The sequence below is a fragment of the Lathamus discolor genome, chromosome 2, assembly GCF_037157495.1.
Source record: "Lathamus discolor isolate bLatDis1 chromosome 2, bLatDis1.hap1, whole genome shotgun sequence".
Classification (NCBI taxonomy): Eukaryota; Metazoa; Chordata; class Aves; order Psittaciformes; family Psittacidae; genus Lathamus; species Lathamus discolor.
Window position 1 is genome coordinate 134289239 of NC_088885.1, and position 25547 is coordinate 134314785.

Here is a 25547-nt window from a genome sequence, read left to right on the forward strand (position 1 = left end):
AATGGGTAAGGAGGAAGCTTTGGGGTAGCCATGGGGCGAGGGAGGTGGAGGCTGTGTGCCTGATCCACACAGGGTGTGTGAAGGGTGTGTGGAGCTGACAGACATATAAGCCGACACGTCAAAGTCTGATGCTTCTTCTGTTGTTTAACTCCAGTACTATGAAAGAGGAACGGAGTTTCTGTGTAACAGCAACACTTGGCACTGATTTTGACTGTGGCAGCAAGTCCAGGGCCAGCAAGGACAGTCAGGCACAGTCATGCAGTTCATGCGCAACTCTTGACAGGAAGCCCAAGTCTGGCATGTCTGCTGAAGTCATGCCAGTTCTGTGGATGTGGCAATGGAACCCTGGTCTGTGAGAGAAAGGGTTGCAAGCACTTGGGAAGGCTAATCTTTGAAAAGCTGGTTGGTTTCACACACACACCTTCCAACACAAACAGTATTTTGTGCACTTGGGATTAATTGTAAGTGCATCTGTTATAGACGAGGACTGCAGGACCCTGTGCTGGCTGAGCTGTAAGATGCAGCCAGCAGTGGTAAGGAACAGGAGGGAGTGGAGGGCTTGGCAGATGTGCAGCTGAACTGTTTGCTGCATATGGAGAATGGTATGAATGAAGAGGGCTCTGGAAATAATTGAGGTACTCTTGTTTCCAGTGCAGAGTATGAAAAACCTTCCTGAGCAGTTACGAAAGTATAAGCAATAAACCAGAAAATGTCACGTGCTCATTCAGGCAAGCATACCTCACTTTGCTGTTCCATAAGCAAATGCCTGTTTGTGTAGCTGTAACACACAGAAGAATTGCTATGAGCAGTAAGCTGGAACAGGAGAATCATCACTCCAGAAGTGCTAGCCAAGTTCTGCAAGACTGTGAAAATGAATGAGAAGCATATGTTATAAAGGAAGGCATATTCACTTCTTTACGGTATCCATCCTACATATGTAAAATGCAAGATAGGGGTAATCAAGAAAGTTTTCATGCAGTCTGCATGCTTTGTGATTGCTCAGTGCTGAGTTATGTCCTGTTACTGTAAATCTGTGGAAAATGTCAAGCAGGATGTAACCGCTGGGGTCAGACCAAAGTAGTATTAATGAAGAAAACATTTTGTTTCACCTTCCAGCATGCAGCCTTTACAGAATTAAAACAAAGGGCTGAGGCTGGCTCTGTAGAAAGATATATGAAAAATATAAAGGTGCACTAAAGCTCTAAGAGGGGGGCAAATGTCTGAGGACAGAGTCAGCACAGCATAGCACACCATCAAAAAGCCAATCTCATGACCCAAATTAGAAACAGCACAAATTCAAGTTTGAATTTCAGAGTGAAGGTAATTATACTTCCTTGAAAATATGCATTCTAGTTTTTAGAATATAGTTTCTTAACACTGCCCTGACCAAAGAAAAAGATTTTAAAATGACAGAGGTCCTCATTAAGGAACATTGTTCTCAGCCTCTCTGTTCTTACAGCAGAGACCAGCATCCCTGCAAAACAATTCTGTTGCCAAAATGTTCTTGATATATTATAAAGTACGTAACCACAGACTTGCAGGCAGCTGGAATTGTGCGATCATTTCAGGCAGACTTAAAGAGCTCTCAGGAATAAATAACCATCCTTCACAGATAAAACTAAAGCAACTTGGGAGCTATTTATTCAAAATACTTGTCATACCTGTCTTTGAATAGTGTTTTTAAAAAGGGCAGCCATTTCTGTGTAAACATTAACTGCAGACCTGTCTCATTCTATGAAGGAAAGCATGTTTTTACAAGACGTTACTTTAAAAGGAAGAAATAGGAGGAGCACTGACTTTCAGTAGAAAGACTTGGGCTGTTTCTATTATTCATTTGGGTCACTGAGGGTTACAGTATGGAACGTGCAATATGATGCAACTTTCCTGCTTGTTTTCAAGTTGGATTACTGGGGCTGACTGGAGGGATATTTGTGCTTGAATTCAGTTATTTCACTTTCCTACATGGATTAGTAGCCCGTTCTGATGAAGTCCTCTTATCTGGTGCCTCTACTCAGTCCCGTGACTTAAGACTGGACTTGCTGGATCAGCTCCTTCCAGATGCTCTTTGACACGTAAGTACAAATTTTTGCCTTACTATTTAGCCTTGTTATTCATGGAAAATAAAAATCCCAGGTTAGTGCTCTTGAATTCATTAACTTTTTGCTCTGCCAAGAAAGCTTTATTTTCTGGATGTTTACTTGTTTTGGAAATACTGTGCTGTATACCATACTGGCTTTCCAAAAGTACTTCATAGTAAGGGAACACATTGTTTCAGAAGACAAAGCTGATTACGCTGGGTAAGTAATTTCTTTCTTTGCTTATTTTTTATCATAAATATTATTTTAAAGTTTATTTGTTTAAAATAATATCTTAACACCAGATCAGTCTGTTTTGTATTATTATTATGTCATAAATTAGAAAAGCCACAGATACATAATTCTCCAGTTCAGAAAAATAACTGAGTTGATAAATATTTAACAATAAGTAGATTAAACTTAAAAGAAAATGTATATTTTTTAAAAAAGTAAACAAAAATATTGGGTTGTTTGAAATTAAATAATACCTATGATTTTCAGTTAACTAGCACTCTTTACTGGTCTCCCCACGTGAAAATCTTTCTGTTTTGTCCAATTGCACCATGAGAATAGACGTTTTCTTTGTGTACAGTGTTAGTAAGAAGTCTCATTGTGACTTTTTAAATTAACAAGGAATTAGACTGCATTTGTTTCACATTAACATCTAGGAAAATGCTCTAGGTTTCAGTGATGCATGGATGAAAGATTTTTTTTTTCAAAAAAAATTCCTTTTGTCTTATTTCTATCACAACTTTCTAAGGAAAAGAGAGCAGCAGATATTTAAGCTGATGCTTCTGCCTGCTAATGACCTCAGTTGAGGCTGTTTTTGGAGAAACCAATTCCAGGAGAGTCTGGGATCTTCTTTCTTGAAAGCTCTCATTGATTTTAGTATTCATGCTACTGCAGTAAAAAGAGCAACTAAAGGCAAGGCTAAACTGAAAGCCAGAGAAGAGGCTATTCATGTTAGTGTTAATCCACCCACCCACCCTGGTGAAACAAATGTGTGCTTATTTAGAGCAGCAGCTAGAGAGTCACTATTCAATTACAGTAGCCTTCCTGCTAAGGGAAGCAAGCATATCACCTGCCCTCTGGTAAGCTGCTACCTTCTCTTTAAAATACTTTTCTTATATTTGGACTGCAGTAGCTTTTCTCTCAAATATCCTCTGTTTCTGCTAGGGGAAATCCATCCTCTGAGCACAGTAATGAAATTGGAGCATGTGAAGCATTAATTCACTGAAAATTATTATAAACATAAAATTCAAAAACCAAAAGGAAATATGCTTGTTTCCTGTTGAGTGGGATATGTTTTCTTCAGAGGAGATCAAAGTGGATTTTTTGTTGGTTTTATTATTGTTATTCCTAACAGTGTTTTATTTTATGCTGTTCCTTCATAATGTGCAATTTGATTTGTTTGCTTTATCTCCCTTCTCACTGGAAAATGTTCAGCAGTATAATCTGCCGCTTTAAGACCTGTTGATGCTCATGCTCAGCATGTTTTGAAGACTACACATCATCTACACATTTTTGGTTAACATAAATGTCCATGGTTGGAGGAGTTTTTATTTTAAGTTAAGCTGTTACATGTGGGAGAGAATTACCCAGAGTGTACATGGAGAAAATAAGAGATTGCTCATTACTTTAAAAATAGCTTTCTACACATATATTGCTAGACTTTGTTTTTAAATGTCATCCTTATTGTCATTACTTTTCTAACTGAAACAAGAAAACATTGGGGCTTTACAGAATCACAGAATCACATACTGGTTTGGGTTGGAAAGGACGTTAAGGTCATCAGGTTCCAACCCCCCTGCCATGGGCAGGGACACCTCCCGCTAAACCATGCCACCCAAGGCTCTGTCCAACCTGGCCTTGAACACTGCCAGGGATGGAGCATTCACAACTTCATCTTTTGGGGGGGTCAGGGCTTGGCCTTTCTGCTGCATCAAGCAAACCTAGGGTTTTCTCAGCATCTGATCTCCCTGCACATCACCTTTGCCTACCTGCAATCATGGCCTCCAGTTATCACTTTTATTGCCTGGTTTGATTTGCTATGTTTATTGATGGAATAGCAGACTTTCATTATTAAACATTATGTGTCAGTAGACAATAATCACCTAAAGAAAAATCCATGAAATTATCTGAAATAAGGAGTACGCTTGATGGTCAGCATGTTCCAGCATCTTTATAGGAGATGACTTTTGAATGCCCTCAGTTTAGAAAGGAATCTGTTGAATGGAACAATATGTGGTATCTAAGAGAGATCCTCTAATTTATTTATCAGTTTTCTTGAATTAAAAGCTGAGATATGTCACACTTCAATAGCTCGTGGCCAAGCCTTGTAGAAACATTTAGCAAAGGTTAATTACCTCCTAAAGAAGGAGGCAATCACTCATGAGGCTGTAAGGCCCTGAAGGATGGAAAGTGTCTGAGCAATCCTGCCCTGACAAACCAGTCCTACACTAATTTATGGAAGAACTGTTTTTTATTTCAGCTCTGGTTTTCAGCTACTATCAAGCTGTACCTTCTTCCTTCACTTATATGTGTGATTTCTGGCAGTGGCTTGACTAAAAAAATAGCTATTGAGAATTACCTGTGTGTGGAGCAATTGTTTTCTTTAACTTCTCAGGTGTTGGTCTACAAGTTCCCTTCTGATGCTCTTTGTGCATACAGCTAGGAGGTAAACATAAGACTGCAAAGGATTTAGGGCCATTGTGGCTGTTTGCACTCTCAAGTAATTCTTTTTTCTCTCTAAGACACTTTCCTGCATTAGTTAAGGGAACCCCTAAGGAAGAGCAGGACCTGAAAGAAAACAGGGCTCTGAAGTTCTGTAGTAGAGAGCACTGGCTAACACAAGGCACAGGCAAGTGCAGCTGTTTTGTTTAGACTGCTGCAGCCTCTGAGGCACATCAGCATGTTGGTGCCTATCTGAATCTCTTGATTTCCAGAAAGCGGTAGCTCTTTCTGCTTGTCTCAGGCCATGGGGACCAACAGAGCAAGGACCTTCCTTCATGTAGGAAGCTTTTATGTCATTATCCTCAGACTTCATACAGCAGAGCTACAAAGATACCTGTACTTAATATTTTTGCTGCCATGAATTTTTATTTTTGCAGTAGAACTAGCTTTTAAGTACTAAAATATGCTAAAGCAGAATGCCAGGATGCAACAAACCTCCCTTTTTTAATTACTGCATAAATTTTTTCCATTCTCAGGAAGCCATTCTGCATTCCTGTCTGATAGAGGATTCACTGTGGGGATTTGTTACCTACCATAATACAGGATTTTCTAACTGAAAATGGCAACCCTCCTGGAAGAAGTCAATTTGTTACAGCTCTGATGGTTGTCCTCAGCACATAAGCCTTCCTAGACCTTAGCTCATACTGGCTCTCATTTGGATTATGTGCACCCTCAAAATGTGACCTACAGAGATGCCCAAGTGACAGAAACAGAGTCATGCTTGAACATCTAGGCTTCTTAGCTTACGTTTTTTGGCAAACAAGCTCAAAGCAGAAGCAGCAGTGATGGCCCCAGAAAGGGGAGGTGGTAGTATGAGGATTAAGTGACAGCGATGACAGTAGGGCAGGACTACGGCCCAGGTTCAGTAGAACCAAAACAGCAAAATGGGGGAACCATAGTGACAGAGATTAGGCATATCCTCAAACTGTTTACATCACTGCCTGGATTGTAACAGCAATAAATTTCTTACACATTACACAAAAAATTCTTCTCTTTTTGCTATTATACAGGAAGATCTGTAGAGGAGACTGTTTAATCATAGAATCATAGAATGGTTTGGGTTGGAAGGGACTTCTAAAGATCACCTTGTTCCAACCCCCCTGCCATGGGCAGGGACAGCTTCCACTACACCAGGTTGCTCCAAGCCCCATAAAACCTGGCCTTGAACACTGCCAGGGATGGGGCAGCCACAGCTTCTCTGGGCAACCTGTGCCAGAGCCTCACTACCCCCATAGTAAAGAATTCCTTCCTAATATCCAATCTAAATCTCACCTCTTCCAGTTTAAAGCCACTCCCCCTTGTCTTGTCACTACATGCCCTTGTAAAAAGCCTCTCTCCAGCACTCTTTAGGTACTGGAAGCTCCTGTAAAGTTTCCCTGGAGCCTTTCCTCCAGGCTGAACATGCCCAAATCTCTCAGCCTGTCTTCATAGGAGAGGTACTCCAGTCCTCTGATTATTGCATGAAAACTTTGCTGAGAACTAGCATGATTCGTGCCTCAGTCAAATCTTATTTAAGGAAGACATAGTCCTGAATGAGGAAATTAATAAATTAATTATTCACAACATTGTGACTCCATTGAACAAAATCAGTGCAATGTCAAAGCTAATGGGAATATTGCCACTGGCTTGGTGGAGGGAAGGGGGAAGAGGGCAGCGAAGGGACAGGCAGAAGCTGTTTGAAAGATTTTGTTCTCAGATTGCTACTTTTTGCATATTTTCAGCAGATGTAAATTGGGCTAACATAACTACAATGAAGTTACTTACACATCTTGGTTCCGAAAACTGAATCTCTTATCCTTTGATTCTTAGGCCGTACATATTCATGGACTTAATTCAGAGTTTGATTAAAAGTTTTGCTAATGTGACATCTCTCGAAGTACAAAAGTTTTAACTGTTTTTTCTTCTACTTCTTTTTAAATGGTCTTATCCAGAGACACTTATTTGTGAAAGATATTTCCTATGAGAGATCTGAAATAGAGAACAAAAAAATATGCAAAACATGGTGTTAAGAAAATAATTTGAACTTTACCTTTGTACTCTCACAAAAGCTACAGATTGTGAAAGTTCTACTAGTCGTAAGTAGCATTGCCACTTTAAATGCTCAAATTCCCTTTAGCTACCAGGTTATCCATACTAGACATCAATGTTCAGGTTGGATATCATGTATGCAAGTTACCTCTACAAGTTACAACCTGTCAATTGCATTATGTATTTTATGTATCCTACTTTACAGGAGCATATATTTATCTCATTTGTCATTGAGACTTCATCTGAGGAAAAATGGTAGCCATTGGTTTTGATCACTACTGGCATAGCTTCGCACTCGCATTCCCTCCAGAACTGCTGCATTTTAAATTCTCACTCCCTTTGAGCAGTACCCACCTAGATATTTGTGCATCCTGGCTCAGAGAGCTCTGAATACCCACATTAAAAATAAAATAAAAAATGTAAATATCCCAGACGAGGCACAAAAAGCGTGAGGTAATTTTAAACTAGCCCAGCTGCCCAAGGAGTATTAATACAGAGTTCTGGCCAAGTTACCAGCATTCTGCTGTCCTGATAGGCTCTCTGAACACCTACAACCACCAGAGTGTGTTTCTGCCAACATTTCACATAGCCATGAAAAGCAGAAACAGAGCCAGGAGGTTCTGGAAGTAGTAGCTCCTATAATTCCTCCCTCCCAGACCAAGGTGACATATTTTTTCTTAAAGGGACAAAGTGAAAAGGAGCCACCTGAATGTGGCATCCATCAGCAAAACATGGGGGACTCAGTAATCACGCTTGAACACCTATGGCAAATTAATATTTAACTTTACTACCATGTTCCCACCGTGCTCCTGTGGTTAGAGAAAGTGCCAGTGGAATGAGAAAAGCGTTTAATCTTTACAGATAGTTTGACATCTTTTAATCTTTAATCCTCATCACACTTCCTTAGTTATTTTATCAACTAGGAAACTGAGTTGCCCAAAAAAAAAGCTGGAAAAGAACACATGTAATTATAAATTATTCAGGATTGCTGAACCAGACATGCTTTGTACAGGAAAGCAAACCTTTCAGAAAGTTTGGGGAGGGCAGGTTGTTCATTTCAAACTCACCACTGACGCATGTTTTAACAACACAAATTTGTGATCAGATGTTTCTAGCCAGTGTTGCATGGAGGAGCTTTGATCTACTCAGAGAACTTGGCTTTAATTCACAGGATTTTGAGGGAGGTTTTTTGGAAGTATGTGGAGTGCATGTGGAGTTAGAGAAGGAAAGCAGAAATAATTTTTTTTTTTGAGACAGGCACCAGAAAAATTCATTGTTCTAAGTAAGCACCATTATGAGTCAGCAGGACCCAAGAACCGAGACGCTCACTGCAGTTGCGGCAGTCACATCTCCCTTCCCCATTCCTGAGGACCTCAGCCCTACAGGGGTGTGATGTGTGCACAAGGCTGATTTATCCATGCAGCTAGGCAGTTAAATTGTTTTTCCCAGCTCCCAGCATACTTGTGTCCTGCCATGAGAACACCAGAGTGGGAAGCTTTCACAGTTGTGTTTGCAGGACTCTTACACAAAAGTGTTCCAAGGACAGGGTGTTCAAAACTCAATCCCTATGCATGCTACTGGCTCCTACCCCAAGGTCAAGTGAGATTAATAATCAACATGCATCGTTCACTGCAGCAGCAATCTCGTCTCTAGGAACAGCTAAAGCTCTTCATAGAGTCACAGAATTATAGCCCTAAAGGGCAGGGGGGCCCAAGACTGTTGGTTGATATTCAAGCATCACCTGCTACAAGCTCAGGGGTGTTGTGTCCCGACTAGAAGGAAGTGCAGCAGGAGGGCCAGGAGACCTCCATGGATGGGTAAGGAGTTACTGAGGAAACTTAGAGGGGAAAAAAGAGGCTTATAAAAGGTGGAAGCAACGACAGGCAGCCTGGGATGAACACAAGGATGTTGTCCGGGAAGCTAGGGACCAGGTTAGGAAAGCTAAGGCCCAGTTAGAATTAAAACTGGCTATGGATGTGAAAGATATCAGGAAGGGATTCTATAGGTACACTGCAAATAAAAGACAGACTAGGGACAATGTGGGCTCCCTCCGGAAGCTATCAGGAGAACTGGCTACACAGGATTTGGAGAAGGCTGAGGTTCTGAATGACTTCTTTGCCTCGGTCTTCACTGGCAAATGCTCTGACCACACCACCCAAGTCTTGGAAGGCAGACACAGGGACGGTGAGAATGAAGACCTTGGGCCCACTGTAGGAGAGGATCTGGTTCAAGACCATTTTAAGAATCTGAATGTACACAAGTCCGTGGGACCTGATGAAATCCACCTGTGGGTCCTGAAGGAGCTGGCGAATGAAGTTGCTAAGCCACTGGCCATCGTATTTGAAAAATCATGGCAGTCAGGTGAAGTTCCCAACAACTGGAAAAAGGGAAATATAACCCCCATTTTCAAGAAGGGGAAAATGGATGACCAGCCCACACAGCTTGACGTCATGACTGCCTGATTTTTCAAATATGATGGACAGTGGCTTAGCAACTTCACCTGCCAGCTCCCTCAGGACCCGCAAATGGATTTCATCATTTTACCCTCATATTAACACTAACCTCCTGAGGCTAGAGCTCTTTAGTCCCCTTTTCTCTCTTTTCTCTTGTGTTCCTCAGCAGATAGTTTTCAGATGGGTGTGGTTTGATGAAACAGATAATAATGAAATAAAGTTCTTCCTGGGATGAGAGGATGCCTGTAGGGGACACTCCAGCTGTATTAGAACACGTTCCCAGGGGTACAGTGTCTCCTTATGCCCCAAGATAAAACTGCAGTAATGTAAGGTAGAATTACAATTCAACGTAAACAGTGAAAGTGAACTGAGAGTTCATGAAAGCTTCAGGATCTATAATCAAGGACAGTGGCATCACATTAGCCTTCAAAAGATACAGAACAATGAAAGTTAAGTAAATTCACTAGTATGTGGTTCCTGGACTGCAAAATAAAAGCAGGCAAACCAAGTATTCTATGTACTGTTTTTGCCTTGCAGGCTAGTTATCTCATCCATGTGCATTACAAAAGATGTTCTTTCCTTTTGTTTTCAGGTAATGGTAGTTGAGGATGCCAGCCCCTTGGCAAATACGCTGCAATAAGAAATCCAAAACTAAGCATGGAAGAGCTGAAATGGACAGTATGGAAGAGACAAGTGAAAAAATGCAGATGAAAAAAGAAATCACATTGCTAAATGGAGTTTCTTTAATTGTAGGGAACATGATTGGCTCTGGGATATTTGTATCACCTAGAGGTGTTCTAATGTACAGTGCTTCCTATGGACTCTCTCTAGTCATCTGGGCGCTTGGTGGGATATTTTCACTGTTCGGAGCTTTGTGTTATGCTGAATTGGGAACATCCATCATTAAATCTGGAGCCAGTTATGCCTATATTTTGGAAGCATTTGGTGGTTTTGTGGCCTTCATCAGACTCTGGTCTTCCTTGCTAATTATTGAACCAACAACTCAGGCAGTGATAGCAATCACATTTGCCAACTATATTGTTCAACCAATTTTTCCTCATTGTGAGCCACCATATGATGCAGTCAGGTTGATTGCAGCTGCTTGTATATGTAAGTAAAGTTATGATTCCTAGAAGATAAGAGCTATAATTGTAGGTACTCAGAGATACTCAGGGAGATTTTTCTGAATTTCTTTTCCTTCACCTGCTATTACGGAAAATAATTACTGCCCCTCTAAAACACGTTCCTAGGAACTAATAATCCTTTATTCAGACATTTTCTATTTGGGGCTGTGATTACTAGAGGAGAGAGGAGAATTACAACAATTTAGCTGGGGAAAACCCTGACTGCTGATTAAAGATACATATATCTCTGTGGATCATTGGCCTAATTGGCAGCCCACATTTGGTCCATGCTCTCTGTCCTGTATTTCTTGCAAATCACAAAAAATGAAAAAAAAAAAATCATAAAATTCATATGGAATTAAAAATACTCTGCCTAATATGAGTGTTTTCTCTCGAGAAATTGTGTAGTTTAATCAGACACTCCACAAAGTTGACTTTATCGTGACTATATGTTTTAGGTGAACACAGGGATAAGCATTACAAATATGTCCCCTAGTAGATGGACTGCACTCAAAGTATTTTCCTTATAAATATGGATTTGTCAAGCTAGGATATGAGTTCCTTTGAGGCTGTGCTTAAAAATGGCTTAAACTGTACAACACAGCAAAAACTTCCAAAAGGGTAAGTAATTTTCCATGGAGGCAGTACTCCAAGTGGGGTCTCATGAAAGCAGAGTAGAGGGGCAGAATCACCTCACTTGACCTGCTGGTTACGCTCCTTTTGATGCAGCCCAGGGTATGTTGGCTTTCTAGGCTGTGAGTGCACATTGCTGGCTCATGTCCAGCTTCTCATCAGCCACACTGGCTGTCGCAAATCACCTCCCCATCCTTCACGTGCCTTAGCATAGCTTCTAGGAGGATCTGTTCCATGATCTCCCCAGGCACAGAGGACAGTCTGACAGGTTGGTAGCTCCCAGGGTCCTTTACCTTCTTACCCTTTTCAGAACCCGGTGTATATGCTCCTCTCATGCATATTCTTTTTCTCCGCAGGTTCCTTAACATTTATTAATTGTGTCAATGTAAAGTGGGGAACCCGAGTACAAGATGTTTTCACTTATGCAAAAGTTATGGCCCTTTTCTTGGTGATATCTGTTGGCCTTTACAAAATTGGTAAAGGTAAGAATCATTTTAATTTACTCAAATTTACTTAAATTACAAAATCAGTGCAGGAATATCAGATTCATTCACACGTAATGAAATGCTGGGTTTTTTTTCTGGAAAAAAAAAAAAAAAACAACCCTGCCTGTTATAGGAAGATTACAGAAATGTTTTGGCTTGTTAAGCAACAGGGTGTTAATTTTTATTCTATCCTTTGTGTGGATGGAAGACCACATACCAATTTCTGCATTGCTCGACTTGAATAGCAAATAGCACCTGAATTAACATTGTTTACTGCTAACTAGTTTAAAGTCAGCCTTAGTGTCTCTGACTCATGCTGATTAAAGGCTAGTGTTGCTACTTGTCCTATGACAGGAAAACACAAGTTGCCAGAAACAGCCTTTCCATTGCTCCTTGCACCGTAGCCCCTGGTGTACCCATGCCAGAGAGGCACTGCAGCAGCCTGCAAGGGAAGAGCACAAGGAAGGGAGGCACAAGTCCTTGCCTTCGTTGGTGAAGAGATGTGCATGTTTCTAGAAACTAGGGAGAAGCCTGTGATATGAATCACTGTGGTATTGTAAGCCATCACAGGACAGATGAGCCACCTCATATCAGCTGTAACTGCACTGAGCTGAATACACAGAAACGCTTGAGCATAGTTTATTCCTGTGCTACCTCTGATCTTTGCATATGACACTAGATTTGCTTTTATTGATTTGGGCTTCTGGTACAGGGAAGTCTCTTCCAACTCCAGCTCTCCTGTTCAGCTACTAAGGTTTTTTCATTTTCCTTTCCCATGAAATTGCCAAATAGCCACACTATTCAATTGAAATAAGGATGGTTCCTCCCTTCACATCAGGAATTGTCTTTTTCTACTGCTGAAACTAGCTTATAAAACTTTATAAGCATGCTTACTTTTCCATGTTTGCTGTCTTTCTCCTTTCCTTGGCTGCAGTTGCATTAGCTGTTATGCTTTAATGCTTCAACAGCTTTTAAGACAGCTTTTTTTGTTTAGCCATTATCTGTGCATGTCGGTTGTCACCAGTTTGTTCAAGTCTGAAGAAACTCAAACAAATGGACTCAGTCCTGAAGGCATGAAGATGCACAGTTCCATGAAGGAGTAGTTTCCCTCATGAAGATGCTGCAGTTTTACAAAGGTGTGAGCCCATGATGTCCTGTCCCCATAGTCATAAATTTACCTGTGCTTCCAAATTTTGTCCTTCAAAACTTCCAGCCTGCTTGCTGGCGTGCAGCCACCAGGATGCAGCTTGGCCAAGGGGTCATTCCCTCTGCTCCTGCACCCATACAGCCCACACTAGTTCCTTCACATTGCTTCATGGGATCGGGGAGGGTAAAGGCAGAGAGGAAACATTACTCTGAGGAACACAAAATGCTGAGGGTTTTTACTGGTAGTCAAGGTCTCGTCTCTGCTTTCTTTAAGCACAACAGAGCACTTAAATACAGAAAGGACTGGAAAGAGGAATGATGTAGACTTCTGGAGGAAGCTGTGATCAGGTCAATGCACTCTGAAACTCAGCAGCTTTTTTAAAGAAAAGAACAGTTATGACATTTTAGCCATGACATATTCCTGCTGCTGTGCTCAGTTACACCTCTTGTTTTAAAACATTGAATACTTATGCTGAATGTATCTGACATTGAGTGCACCCTCAGCAAGTTTGCTGATGACACAAAACTGGGAGGAGTGGCTGACACACCAGAGGACTGTGCTGCCATTCAGCGAGACCTGGACAGGCTGGAGAGTTGGGCGGGGAGAAACTTGATGAAATTTAACAAGGGCAAGTGTAGAGTCTTGCATCTGGGGAAGAACAACCCCATGTACCAGTACAGGTTGGGGGTTGACCTGCTGGAAAGTAGTGAAGGGGAAAGGGACCTGGGGGTCCTGGTGGATAGGAGGATGACCATGAGCCAGCAATGTGCTCTCGTGGCCAAGAAGGCAAATGGCATCTTAGGGTGCATTAGAAAGGGAGTGGTTAGTAGGTCAAGAGAGGTTCTCCTCCCCCTCTACTCAGCCTTGGTGAGGCCGCATCTGGAATATTGCGTCCAGTTCTGGGCCCCTCTGTTCAAGAAGGACAGGGAATTGCTTGAAGGAGTCCAGCGCAGAGCCACAAAGATGATTAAGGGAGTGGAACATCTCCCTTATGAGGAGAGGCTGAGGGAGCTGGGTCTCTTTAGCTTGCAAAAGAGGAGACTGAGGGGTGACCTCATCAATGTTTACAAATATGTGAAGGGTAGGTGTCAGGATGATGGAGCTAGGCTTTTTTCAGTGATATCCAGTGATAGGACAAGGGGCAATGGGTGTAAACTGGAACATAGGAAGTTCCACGTTAACATCAGGAAGAACTTCTTTACTGTAAGAGTGACAGAGCACTGGAACAGGTTGCCCAGGGGGGTTGTGGAGTCTCCTACACTGGAGATATTCAAGGCCCGCCTGGACAAGTTCCTGTGTGATGTACTGTAGGTTACCCTGCTCTTGCAGGGGGGTTGGACTAGATGATCTTTTTAGGTCCCTTCCAACCCTTGGGATTCTGTGATTCTGTGATTCTGTGATTGAATATGAACTGTCTTTAGTGAAAAAAAACAACAAACAGTTTTCTTGGTCCTTTTGGATTTTTGTTTTTTTTAATTCCAACCATTTCCTCCCTCAAAGTGTGTGTACATCTCATAGCTTCACCTTCCTCGGTTTGAACAGCCTGCTTGTAGTTACTGCTTTTCAAAGACTGATTTGTTTTCGTGGTATCTATAACCTCCTTAGTTTAACCCCAAAGTGAAGTTGTTTCATTTTACAACAAAGACCTTACTTTCTTCCTTAATATAGGTGTTTCTGTGTTTCTTAATATTTAACTCACTTTCAGTTAGATTAGATAGTTGATTTTCCTTCTTGCAAACTCAGTAAAGCCTTTCCTCCCCTTTCCAGAATCACAGTGAAGGCTCACACAGATTCATTAACATTTTGTCTATTTTGCAGCAAGTTTTCATCTCAACCAATTGAGCTAAACTAGAGGAGAATTTTGAAAGAAAAGCAAGTCTCCTTTTATTTTTAGAAACACCTTTGTGAGACAGCGCATGCCACTGAGAACCATGCCTCCAGGATATAAGCACAGATATGAGGAAGAAATATGAGACAGATTCAGGAATTGAAACTGGGTTTCCAGGAGTGCCTCTGCCTAGCTGACAGGGCATAGCATGACTTCAGTGTGGCTCCCCCCTTCTGTAGGCTAGACAGTGATGCCAGGAGATGAGCACGCTGTGAGTTCTGGTAGAATTATCCAAATAACAAAACATGGGAAAATATCTTCTGCTGTCTTCCTGTACAAGAGCAGCTGTCTGACCATCTGACTGAAAATTTCCTATGTGTCAAGTGAAAATACAAGCTGTGCCCTTTTGCAAGTAGTAATGAAGCCTGGATGAAGGGGGCTTTTATTTCCTTTTGGTTAGCTGAGACTTTTACTGTAGCATCCTTCTATGTCATAATCCTTGAAATCTAAGAGGCACCTGTCATTTGCACAGGAGAAACAGAAAACCTGAGAGCCCCATTTGAGGGCTCGGCAACAAACCCAGGGATGATTGCTCTGGCTCTCCACTCTGCGCTCTTCTCCTACTCAGGATGGGACACACTCAACTACGTCACTGAGGAAATGCAGAATCCTGAGAGGTAAAAGCGTGCTTTTCTTTTGCATTGCTGAAGTGTCCTGGTAGGACAGGTGACATGGAAGGACCAGCTGCTCTGTATTTGTTTCTGAGTGGAAATTTCTCAAACTCTTTTCTCTGTAAAAACCACATGGAATTGTTTAGTGTGAGGTGTCCCTGCCTATGGCAGGGGGGTTGGAACTAGATGATCTTGAGGTCCTTTCCAACCCTAACTATTCTATGATTCTATGATTCTATGAAAAAGAAGTACGAGAACACTTTCTGATTACTTCCTCACTTACCAACTATACCACACTAATAAATCACTTGTCTGCATATATGTATTTTATACCCTATACTTCAGATAGCAATTTTTAAAGAGGAGAACAAATCCCTTTTAAAAGTGGAGAAAATCATGGATCCATCCGGCCCCATGAAATTCCCTACTTCTATTCAGTCAAACAGAACAATTCTTTTTCCAGGACTGGTTTTGCCACCAATAGAGTAAGACTCTGTTGGTTTTATGTCGGTTTTACCATGTGATCTTCATCATTACTGTTTATGGGCAAAATGTTTAATTTTGCTAAATATGAAAGGTTAAGTAAAAAAGTCCACGAGTAGCTCTGGAAATATCTCTGCCCCTCAGGTGTGCATTTAAATCTCATTGCTCAAGTGTGCTCTTAAATTGCTTCATATGCAATTTAAAGGTATAAATGTACTTTTGTTTCTCTGAAACTTCTGACAGACCCACAGCAGCCAACTATGTTGCTTATGGAATTGTTCCACACATGGCTGCACATTATTTTGTAACCCCATGATTACAAACTGATGTAGTACAAAAAGTTACGGGGGTATCCACTCACAAATGTTTGAATTTGGGAACAATTCTACTTAAATATTCTTTATTTAAAGAACAAGAAATAATTTTACCACTTTCCTTTTGCAGGAATCTACCTCTTTCTATTGCAATTTCAATGCCTATTGTGACTGTTATTTATTTGTTGACTAACATAGCATACTATGTAGTGTTGGACATGTCAGCTCTCCTCACAAGTGATGCAGTGGCTGTGGTAAGTTGTATAAAATAATTAAGAAAGTTACTGTATGGATGACACTGCGTAAAAACCTCAGGTAGCACACTTCTTGGCAAAACTACTGAAATATTTCTATGCTGAAGATTATTGCTTTGTTTTAAACTTCATTTTCATGTAAGAGTACCAGTATATTGGCAGGTGCAGGTAAAGATAAATCTGCTCTTGCAAAAAACCTCTTGTATACTCTGCGAATTCTGCTCCTAACAGTATTTCACTGTAGAAGATGCTTTCACTAAGGCCAGAGAGGGAAAGAGGTATGCAAAGTCTGGGTGGTTTTGCTGTCATTCTAATGTATAGTGTGTGATGTTTCATGCTGCAAGATCACAGCAATATTTTCAACACAAAAAAGGTGCAATGAAATGCTTTTTAAAACCTTACCAATATTTTATACAAAAGTACAATTATAACTCATGGATTACTACAGCCATTATTTGTCAGAATAGGTTAAAGCCAATACATTTTATTCTATTACATCATTGATTTGATCTGGGCTTAGAAATGTTGGGGGATTTAAATCCTTTTTTAATACATCTGCATTTCTATTTTGATACTGATCAGGTTTTCCAAATTCTAATTTTCCAAGTCATTATTGGGTGTCATAAGAAAGGATGGACACAGTATTTGGTGGTGTGTGTTTTCATGAGAGTACCTTAGGATTGCCCATATGCTTAATATGAGAGCCCTCACTATTATTTCCTTTTTCTGTTTACAGACGTTTGGTGGTGAAACCCTTAGTTATGCTAAGTGGATAATTCCTATAGCAGTGGCCATGTCTTGCTATAGTGGCTTAAACTCATCAATAATTGCAGCATCTAGGTATGAAATACAAGATTTATTTTAACTAATTGAAAAGGAATTGCTTATTATTAATCTGCATTCTTTACTACACAGTAAAGTGTAAAAGTAACAGTTATTTTTTGCCAATTCAAGTAGTTCATTTATGATGGAAGGATTGTTACAATCTGATACGTCTTCTCATGGTCAGCACCAACTGATAAACTAAAGCCACTTGAGAAAAGCACAGCATTTACAACAGATTAATAAAAGAATGAATGTTGCCTTTGTCAGAAAGCAACACTGCCTGGTTAAGTTTTCTTTCTTTTTTTTTTTTAGGCTATTTTATGTTGGAGCCAGAGAAGGACACCTTCCTGACAGTCTGAGCTTGATTCATGTGAAGTGCTTCACACCAGTCCCTGCTCTCCTCTTCAATGTAAGTGACAGGCCAGACCTCTGCTTGGCTGGGGCAGCCAGGCATTTGGACACAGGGAGTATAACACCTCCTCTCTTCCTGGGCTTCTCCTGCACTGAAGACACTTTCCTCAAATGCCCACAGTATCTAAAGCTCACTGAGGGTGGTAGCGGTGGTGGTATTTTATCTGGCAGGGTTTTTCCAGCGGAAAGGGTATGGCTTGATTTACATTCATATGCTCTCTGAACAAGATTAGCGAGGAGGAAGTACAATAGCATTACTTAGAAAACAGAGAATGGCTAAATATATACCAGTATGTAGATGAGTTGTATAAGCCTTTATGTGAGTTTTCAGTGCCTCTGGAGAAGAATATGACAGGAATATCTCTCAGACCCTGCCATAGGCTGGTTTTCTGGAACTCGTTACAACAGGAGTGACAATGTACTTAAAATTAAATTCCTGTTGTCAGATGCCTGTAGCCATATTGACATTTTTCCTGCTGTCACTATACAATAAATTACACCAAATTGAGGAATAATAAGGTATAGAATTACTACAAATTATTTTAATAAATGGTTCATAAATCCAGCAGATTAAAATAAAGGGGATGATATGCGCAAACAGAAAAGGTAGAATTATTCCAAAGCATTTCACTGCTGTTTATTTGAACATATATATTATTTGGTGTCTTTCGTTGCCCTCTGTTACATATGGCTAATGAATACATTATCATACCAGTCCTATTTGATACCACGTAATTTACTAAAAGTTGCAATCTCATAGTCTGGGGCTCCTCATCCAGCCTTCTTTAGGAGGGTTTTCTGTTGGTGCTGAAACATAACAAACCTGACACCTCTTCAGCCAAATGCGGTGGTGTCACAGGTGTTTAAGGAAGAGATACCAGCATGTTTCACACAGCATATTTGCAGATTTCTGAGTTTTAAGTACAAGGACTTGATATCCTATGTCCAGAAAAATATGTTGGAAACAGCCCTTTAATAACTTTACTACCTCTTTATTTTCACATTAAAAAGTCTTTGTTTTTATTATCTCTAGGGCTTAATGACTTTGATTTATCTCCTTGTGGAAGATGTTTTCCTCCTCATTAATTACTACTGCTTCAACTACTGGCTTTTTGTGGGTCTGTCTATTGCAGGACTAATATATTTGAGATACACTCAGCCACATAGACCCCGGCCTATCAAAGTAAGTAAACAAGAGAGGAAACAAGCTCTAAAAGCCAGTTAATGCACGTGTTTATGTGATCTATAATACCACAACCATAACATTGCCAGTTCAGTTACAGACTATATATCAGCCATAGAAATCCTTTCAACATAGAGGATAAGAAATGAAGGAGCAAACCCCATTTGAGTTTCCAGAAGAACATCTGTTCTGGTATTTTTGCTGTGAGGTTGAAATGATATTTACCATTTCCTTTTCCTTTCATTCAACCTTACAACTGTTTTTATGTCAAAATAAATAAGGCCTGGGGTTCTTAGGCCATCCTGAAACACCCCCCTTTTGTATTGCTCATAAAGGAGCTCAGTAGAGCTATTGGTGTGGGCTCTAGAGAGGTTAACACTCTGATCAGAATTACATGACTTAACAAATTTATCAAAATCTAAAGCCCATAAATGCCCAAATTTCTGCTCATGCAAAAGTCCAAAAGCTTGAATAATCAAATATATTTTGATTGTTCCCTACCCCTGCATAGTGGTCATAGACAGTAAAATGCAAGTTTTATGACTGACTGTAGAAAAGCACCTGGCACAGAAACTAAGTGTGCCTAAAACTTGTTTCTGGTTTTAATACAGTGATTGTCCAGGAAGCAGGGAGGGAAATGCACACCTTCCCCCGCACACACAATATCACATGCTGGCTTCCATTTCACTGCACTCTGTTGGCTCCATGACCTGCATTTCGATGCAGCAGTGACGCAGCAAAAATTATGATAAATCCAAATTAATATGCAATCTAAACATTTCTTCCTTGTCACTCCCACTTCCAAACTTTGGGAATCATTTTTACCAACACATTTTTTTTTACATTTAAGTGTAGCATCCTGATTATAAAATAAACACATGGTTCACAGGCATAAAATATCCTAAGCACCTACTGCTACAAGCTTCCAGTCTTCCAGAGCAGAACAAATTTTCCTGAAGCATGTTCATATTTCATTTCCAAACTCTCCCCCAATATATGGTTAAGATAAAGGTTAAATCTTGCTTTACTGGCAGTTTTACTAGTGACTCTACTAAAGCAAGGATTACAGTCAGATTATAGACAATGACTATTTAATTCCTATCAGCATTTGCCAGCTTAGTCTATGTCCCAACTCCGCATACACCTTTTGCTTTTCTGAAGCATAGCAGTTGGTTTTCATGGACTTACATTTTTAATCTTTATAAGGAAAAAGAGTTATTTATACCATTAAACACTCAAGAGTTTCAGCTAGTGTTCAAATGTCAACTCCTGGACTCTTGAGAAGGTTCATTACTACAGGCAATGAAAAGTATTTTAGTGCAAAGCAAATCCATAGAGGTTATTGCAACTTTCCTTACTTGTGGTATGATACTTGTTAAGTGTCCGGGAGAAATGGTTGTAAATCAGTCCATTAGTTCTGTAGCATCAACATGCCAATACTGATAAAATAAAACCCAATAAAAATTACAAAACTACCCATTACTGCTCAGTTTTAAAGCACTACTTTCAAAGATCAGTCTCTTACTAATTGGAAAGCAATTCAGCTTGTGCAGACCTGAAAGCAACAAAGTGGTCAGATACTCAGGTGTGTACAAGTAAGAGGCTCTCGGCACCATACACATAAGGTAGCAAATTGTACTGACTGTAGGCAATAAAAATGCAGTACATAATATAGTCACTAGCTATATTTTTATTATTGACATGTCTAATCTGCAAAATCTGACATTTTTACTGCATCTTTTAATGAACGTTGGATTTTTTTTTTTTTTTCTCTCCACAGCTTAGCCTCTTCTTCCCTATAGTATACTGTTTATGTTCCCTTTTCCTGATCATAGTTCCCCTCTACAGCGACACAATCAGTTCCCTTATTGGCATTGGTATTGCCCTCTCAGGCGTTCCTGCATATTATTTAGGAGTCTATCTGCCAGTTGAAAAACGACCTAAATGTCTACAGTGGCTCTCTGGTAAGCAACATAGAATCACAGCATGGTTTGGGTCGGGAGGGACCTTAAAGATCATCTAGTTCCAAACCCTCTGTGTCTAAGGACACCCTCCACTAGACCAGGTTGCTCAAAGCCCCGTCCAGCCTGGCCTTGAACACTACCAGGGATGGGGCATCCAAGGCTTCTCTAGGTAACCTGTGCCAGGGCCTCACCACCCTCACTGGGAAGAATTTATTCATATCTAAATCTAAATACATCTTCTTTGAGTTTAAAGCCACACCCCCTTTTCTTATCCCTACAGGCCCTTGCAAAAAGTCCCTCTGCAGATTTCTTGTAGCCCCCCTCTAGGTACTGGAAGCTGCTATAACGTTTCCCTGGAGCCTTCTCTTCTCCAGGCTGAACAAGCCCAACTCTCTCAGCCTCTCTTCATAGGACAGGTGCTCCAGCCCTCTCATCTTCATCACCCTCCACTGCACTCACTCAAGCAGGTCCACGTCCCTCTTGTGCTGAGGACACCAAAACTGTTCACAGTACTCCAGGGGGTCTCTCAGTAGCAGAATAGAGGGGAAGGATCACCTCCTTTGACCTGCTGGTCACACTCCTTTTGATGTAGTCCAGGATGGCTTCTGGGCTGCAAGTATACCTAATGGGTCAGGTTCAGTTTCTCGTCAATGAACACCTTCAAGTCCTTCTCCTCAAGGCTGCTCTCAATCCAGTTGATTGGGATTGCCCCAACCCAGGTGCAGGATGCTGCACTTCACTTAGTTGAGCTTCATGGGATTTGCACAGGCTCACTTCTCAAACCTCTCCATGTCCCTCTGGATGGCATCCCCTCCCTCCAGTATGTTCACTGCACCACACTGCTTAGTGTCATCAGCAAACCTGCTGAGGGTGCACTCAATCCCACTGTTCATGTCACTAACAAAGACCTTGAACAGGATCAGTCCCAACACTGACCCCTGAGGGACACCACTTGTTACCCGTCTCCAGTTGAACATTGAGCCTTTAACCACAACTCTTTGATGCAACCATCCAGCCAAGTCCTTGTCCACTCGGTGGATAACATCTTCTTGTCCTACTCAGTGTGCTGAGACTTTGAATGCTAGCTCAAAAGTAAGAAAGAATAGTTTTTCCTAGAATCCTTTTTCTTTATGAAGATTTGCTACACTTTTGTATATGGCAGGTCTGAGGTTGTTTGCTTCATCACATGGTCCTGAGAACAAAAGCATCCATACCTGTTCAAAACCATCCAATATGTGGATATAATATGGTTATCTAATATTTGTGGTGTTGAGCCATTTCAACATGTTGGCTTGATAAAAGCCAGGTAGGATTGTGAGTACTAAATCCATGCAGTTTGATACCCTGGAAGGCAGAAATACCAGACGACCACCACCACTTTACTTCCTGTCCAAGGAATGGAATATCTGCATCAGTGGAGTACGTGTATTTTTGTAAATTATGAAATAATGAATTGTTGGCCTGAAGGGTAGTTTCCACTCCTCAAATTCAGGCAGTCTTGAGAAACAAAACTTTAACGTCTTGATGCAGTTTAAACTCAGCTATCAATCCAACAGTTCAATGGACATGTTGATGAAAGTCTGATTAAACACAACTTTCTGTTTAATTATTGGGCTTCTTTTGCCTTTAGCTATTTATAACGTGCTTTATCCAATTGATTAAGGTATTTTAAGATTTTCCTAATATCTGTGCAGTGCTTTCAAATCCTCAAAATCCATGTATTTGTCTAAGATACATTATAACTTTGTCTCACACATTTTTGCTATTACAGCTACAACAACAAAGTATGTTCAGATGCTCTTCTACTGTGCTCTGTCGGACATAGACATGGAACCTACAACAGCTAAGAATAAATAGACCTGCCTTGACATTGAGAGTTGTGCCTTGACATTTCCTATCTGGAGTAATTTTTATCTTCTGAAGGACTCCCCATGTGTTCAGTTGTACTAAAGCACTAACCACTGTACTATGCATCAGTTTGATGCTCATTAATTTGTGCTTGTTTTATAAACCACGCTGTTTTACAGGATGTTTTAACAAAAACTGTTAATAGTGACTTACCATGTAATACTTTGAAACTATACAGCACTGTATGAACAAACATTTATCAGCAGGTAAGTGCTAGATAGTATATTCATCGCAAAATCATAAGAAAAAGTATTAGGTCTCATCACGATCCTAACAAATAAATAGATAAATTTAACAAAAGACAGACTATATGTTTGCAAGATTCAAAACCTCAGTTAGGAAGTAGAATCCACAGTGTACTTCTAAAGATATCACTAAATTCTGGAAAATGGAAAAATTTCATAATTCAAACTGGTAGACATGCTTTAAGTAAGTCAACATATTATTAGTGTTAAACTATTCTAATGCATAATTCCTTGCACACAGAGTTTACCAAAAGGAGAAAAACAAAGTTTTTGGTCATTGAAATTCTGTGAGAAATTCTTGTTTGATGATATCCCACATTCATTACTCTTTTGCAGAAGAGGCATTTTGAACAAACAAATTATACCACAGTAACTGAAGCACTTTTGCTTTCCAGCAGAACAACCTGTCTTGGAACACTGTAAGTGTCTGAATCGTGTTCCAGCTAGTGTATATTCAGGGAAACCACCTCTTCATAGTGTCCACTGCTTGCCTAGAAGTATCAAAAGTGTGACCCCATGAATGTACTGATTTTTTCCAGAGTGAAACTTACTGAAGGAATTCACAAAGCAAAATTAAAAACTATTGATGTTTACAAAATCCCTTGAGCCCCTGCCCAACCCTTTCAGGCCTCATCAGCTCCTGCTGGCAAAGTAACCTGTGGGTCTCCTACTGAGGATGCAAAGAGCCTCCAGCACTGGCTGCCAGGTCTTTTTGTCACCTAAGTGCCTGTTGCACAACACCCAGCCCAGGCATGTGCACGAGACAAAAGTACCCACCAGTGGGTGCCATGGAAGAAAAAGGCTGTTAAAAACTAGGATCGATCTCTTGAACATTGAGTTTTTCAGTGTGGCACACAAGAATGTGCAATGAGTCCTAATTCTTAGTGCCCTGAAATGGAAGAGACAATAACTGTCATTCAAAAAAAGCCATCAGCCCTGCAACCTAGACCATGAAAAAAAACCTGCCCCAGCTCTAATATGATTTGCTGATATGTAGTAGTGTTTGTTATCCTTGTTGGCAAGGTGTACTTCCTTTCTCTAATTATACTTTAGCATAGCATACATTGTTTCTAATTTGAATTTCAACATTCCTATTCAATTAACACCAATTAATGTAATTTAATCTTATACAAGTCCCTGTAGCTTCTAGCATTGTCTTTTATTGATGTCTGCCCAGAAAAGGAGCAATGGAATAGGTAATTGTTGCTACTTAAACCTCCATTTCTTCCCTATTTTGCAAAGTCATTTGCAGGATTGTAATTTCACGCATCTCCAACGCAATGGTTGCTGACAGGGCTCCTGTGAAACCTTTTATTTGCATTTCAATGTCATCTGCTGTAGCAGTTTCCTTTCAGTGGGGTTTTCTTTTGATACAAAATATGAACAATAAAAATGCACTAAATTAAGCTAAACACGAAGATATCAGAGAAGTATGCTTTGCTTTATGAAAGCCACCACTTTTGAGCTCTAAAATCACTTGAGTATCATAATCACAAAACAAAAAAAGGAAAGAAGACCTAGGGTGTAGTTTAGTTTGCCCGGATAAGAACATCCCCATGTACTCCACACACACACCACATGCCTTTTACAGCACAGCACCATTTTGATCCTGCTCTACGACTTTACAGAAATACTGCCTTTTTGCCCCATCTCTCACAAAGCACTGGTTAACAACAGAGCCACAGTCCCAGACTGTATCAGGGCACAAACGTACAAACCCTGCAATTCAGCAAGTCAGTACCAAACTAAACATGACAGTCTTTGCCTCCACAGAGTTCAAAGTCATGCTTGGTGCTGAGCTGTGTGTTACACCAAGACAGCACAGTACCATCCTCTGAAGTTCTCCCTTGCAGGACCAAAGTTCCTAAGTGATTAGTATAAGGGCTACAGACAAGGACCATTTCCATAGAGAATTCTGAGCTAAGCAACTTCTTTCTCTGTTTTTTTGCCAAAATCTGTTTTTGCATGAATCTGTTAACTCTCTGGGCATGATGCACAACTCATTCATTTTCTTTCTTTCTGGACAGGAGGAAAGAAGTGGTCAGATGCAAGGCTATAAATGTAAATAACTTTATTGAAATTCTCTATGGAATGAGAAATGTTAATGTATTTGTTGATTTTTCACTCCTTACAAATAATACTTGTAAGCTGTCAAATATCTAAAGCAAGTCATAGCTGCTGAAGTGTTTAAATAAATAAACCTTTGATCCTACAAATGCTGTAGTTGTGTGGTTTTAAAGCATAAAAACAGTACTGTGAATGCAATTAGCCCTGGTTTACCTCTCACAAGTTGGTTTGCCAGGAGAGGAATGAGAATATCACTAACTCTTACGTTTATTCTCTATAACACAACAAAATAAGCATTTGTGGAAGGTAAAGTTTCTAGTTATTCCAGGTGGGACTCTCCCACTGCAGTTATGAGCAATTCTTTACCCAAACACTTTCTGTTTGGCTAAACACATTTTTTCACATTATTTATGGATGCTCAATCATGCAGTCAAACAATAAACAGTTTTACTTTTTCAGAGGCGTTTTTGGCATCCATGCTAAGTATCTCGTCATTGCACAACAAAACGTTAGAGGAGGCTGTTAGAGGACACCTAGTATGTCAGCTGGCATCTCCGTGGTGGAAGGGAGTGGGGTATGTATAACACCAGAAGCCTCTGGAAGACAGAGACTGTGGAGGTGCAGGCTGCCCTGCAATATGTAATGGGAAGCTGGCAGGAGAAAAGGACCATGGAGAACAGCCCACATGCAGAGCTGGGGGAAGGTCTTTCAGGACA

General features: G+C 40.5%; 1 protein-coding gene across 6 annotated transcripts; it reads left to right on the forward strand.

Annotated features, from left to right (window-relative positions):
* Positions 1 to 1638: 1638 nt before the first annotated feature.
* LOC136008798 (Y+L amino acid transporter 2-like) lies at positions 1639 to 24980 on the forward strand. 6 transcript variants are annotated; one of them, XM_065668544.1, is made up of 11 exons: positions 1646 to 2072; positions 6740 to 6883; positions 9882 to 10399; positions 11403 to 11528; positions 15039 to 15183; positions 16105 to 16228; positions 16965 to 17068; positions 17366 to 17462; positions 18498 to 18647; positions 20428 to 20611; positions 22383 to 24980. In XM_065668544.1, the coding sequence occupies exons 3-11, from the start codon at positions 9898 to 9900 to the stop codon at positions 22466 to 22468; spliced, it is 1518 nt and encodes a 505-aa protein (XP_065524616.1). In that variant the 5' UTR covers positions 1646 to 2072; positions 6740 to 6883; positions 9882 to 9897; the 3' UTR covers positions 22469 to 24980. The 6 variants fall into 6 exon arrangements, with proteins under 6 accessions (XP_065524620.1, XP_065524616.1, XP_065524614.1 ...); XM_065668545.1 differs by lacking the exon at positions 1646 to 2072 and adding an exon at positions 2166 to 2297; XM_065668542.1 differs by lacking the exon at positions 6740 to 6883.
* The last annotated feature ends 567 nt before the right edge of the window (positions 24981 to 25547 follow it).

Excerpts from the sequence above, each read along its gene's own strand:
- LOC136008798 (XM_065668544.1), top strand. The coding sequence starts at position 9,898 with ATGCCAGCCCCTTGGCAAATACGCTGCAATAAGAAATCCAAAACTAAG. Across the intron at positions 15,184-16,104 it reads GAAATGCAGAATCCTGAGAG|GAATCTACCTCTTTCTATTG; the intron begins GTAAAAGCGTGC and ends TTCCTTTTGCAG. Across the intron at positions 17,069-17,365 it reads TCAATAATTGCAGCATCTAG|GCTATTTTATGTTGGAGCCA; the intron begins GTATGAAATACA and ends TTTTTTTTTTAG.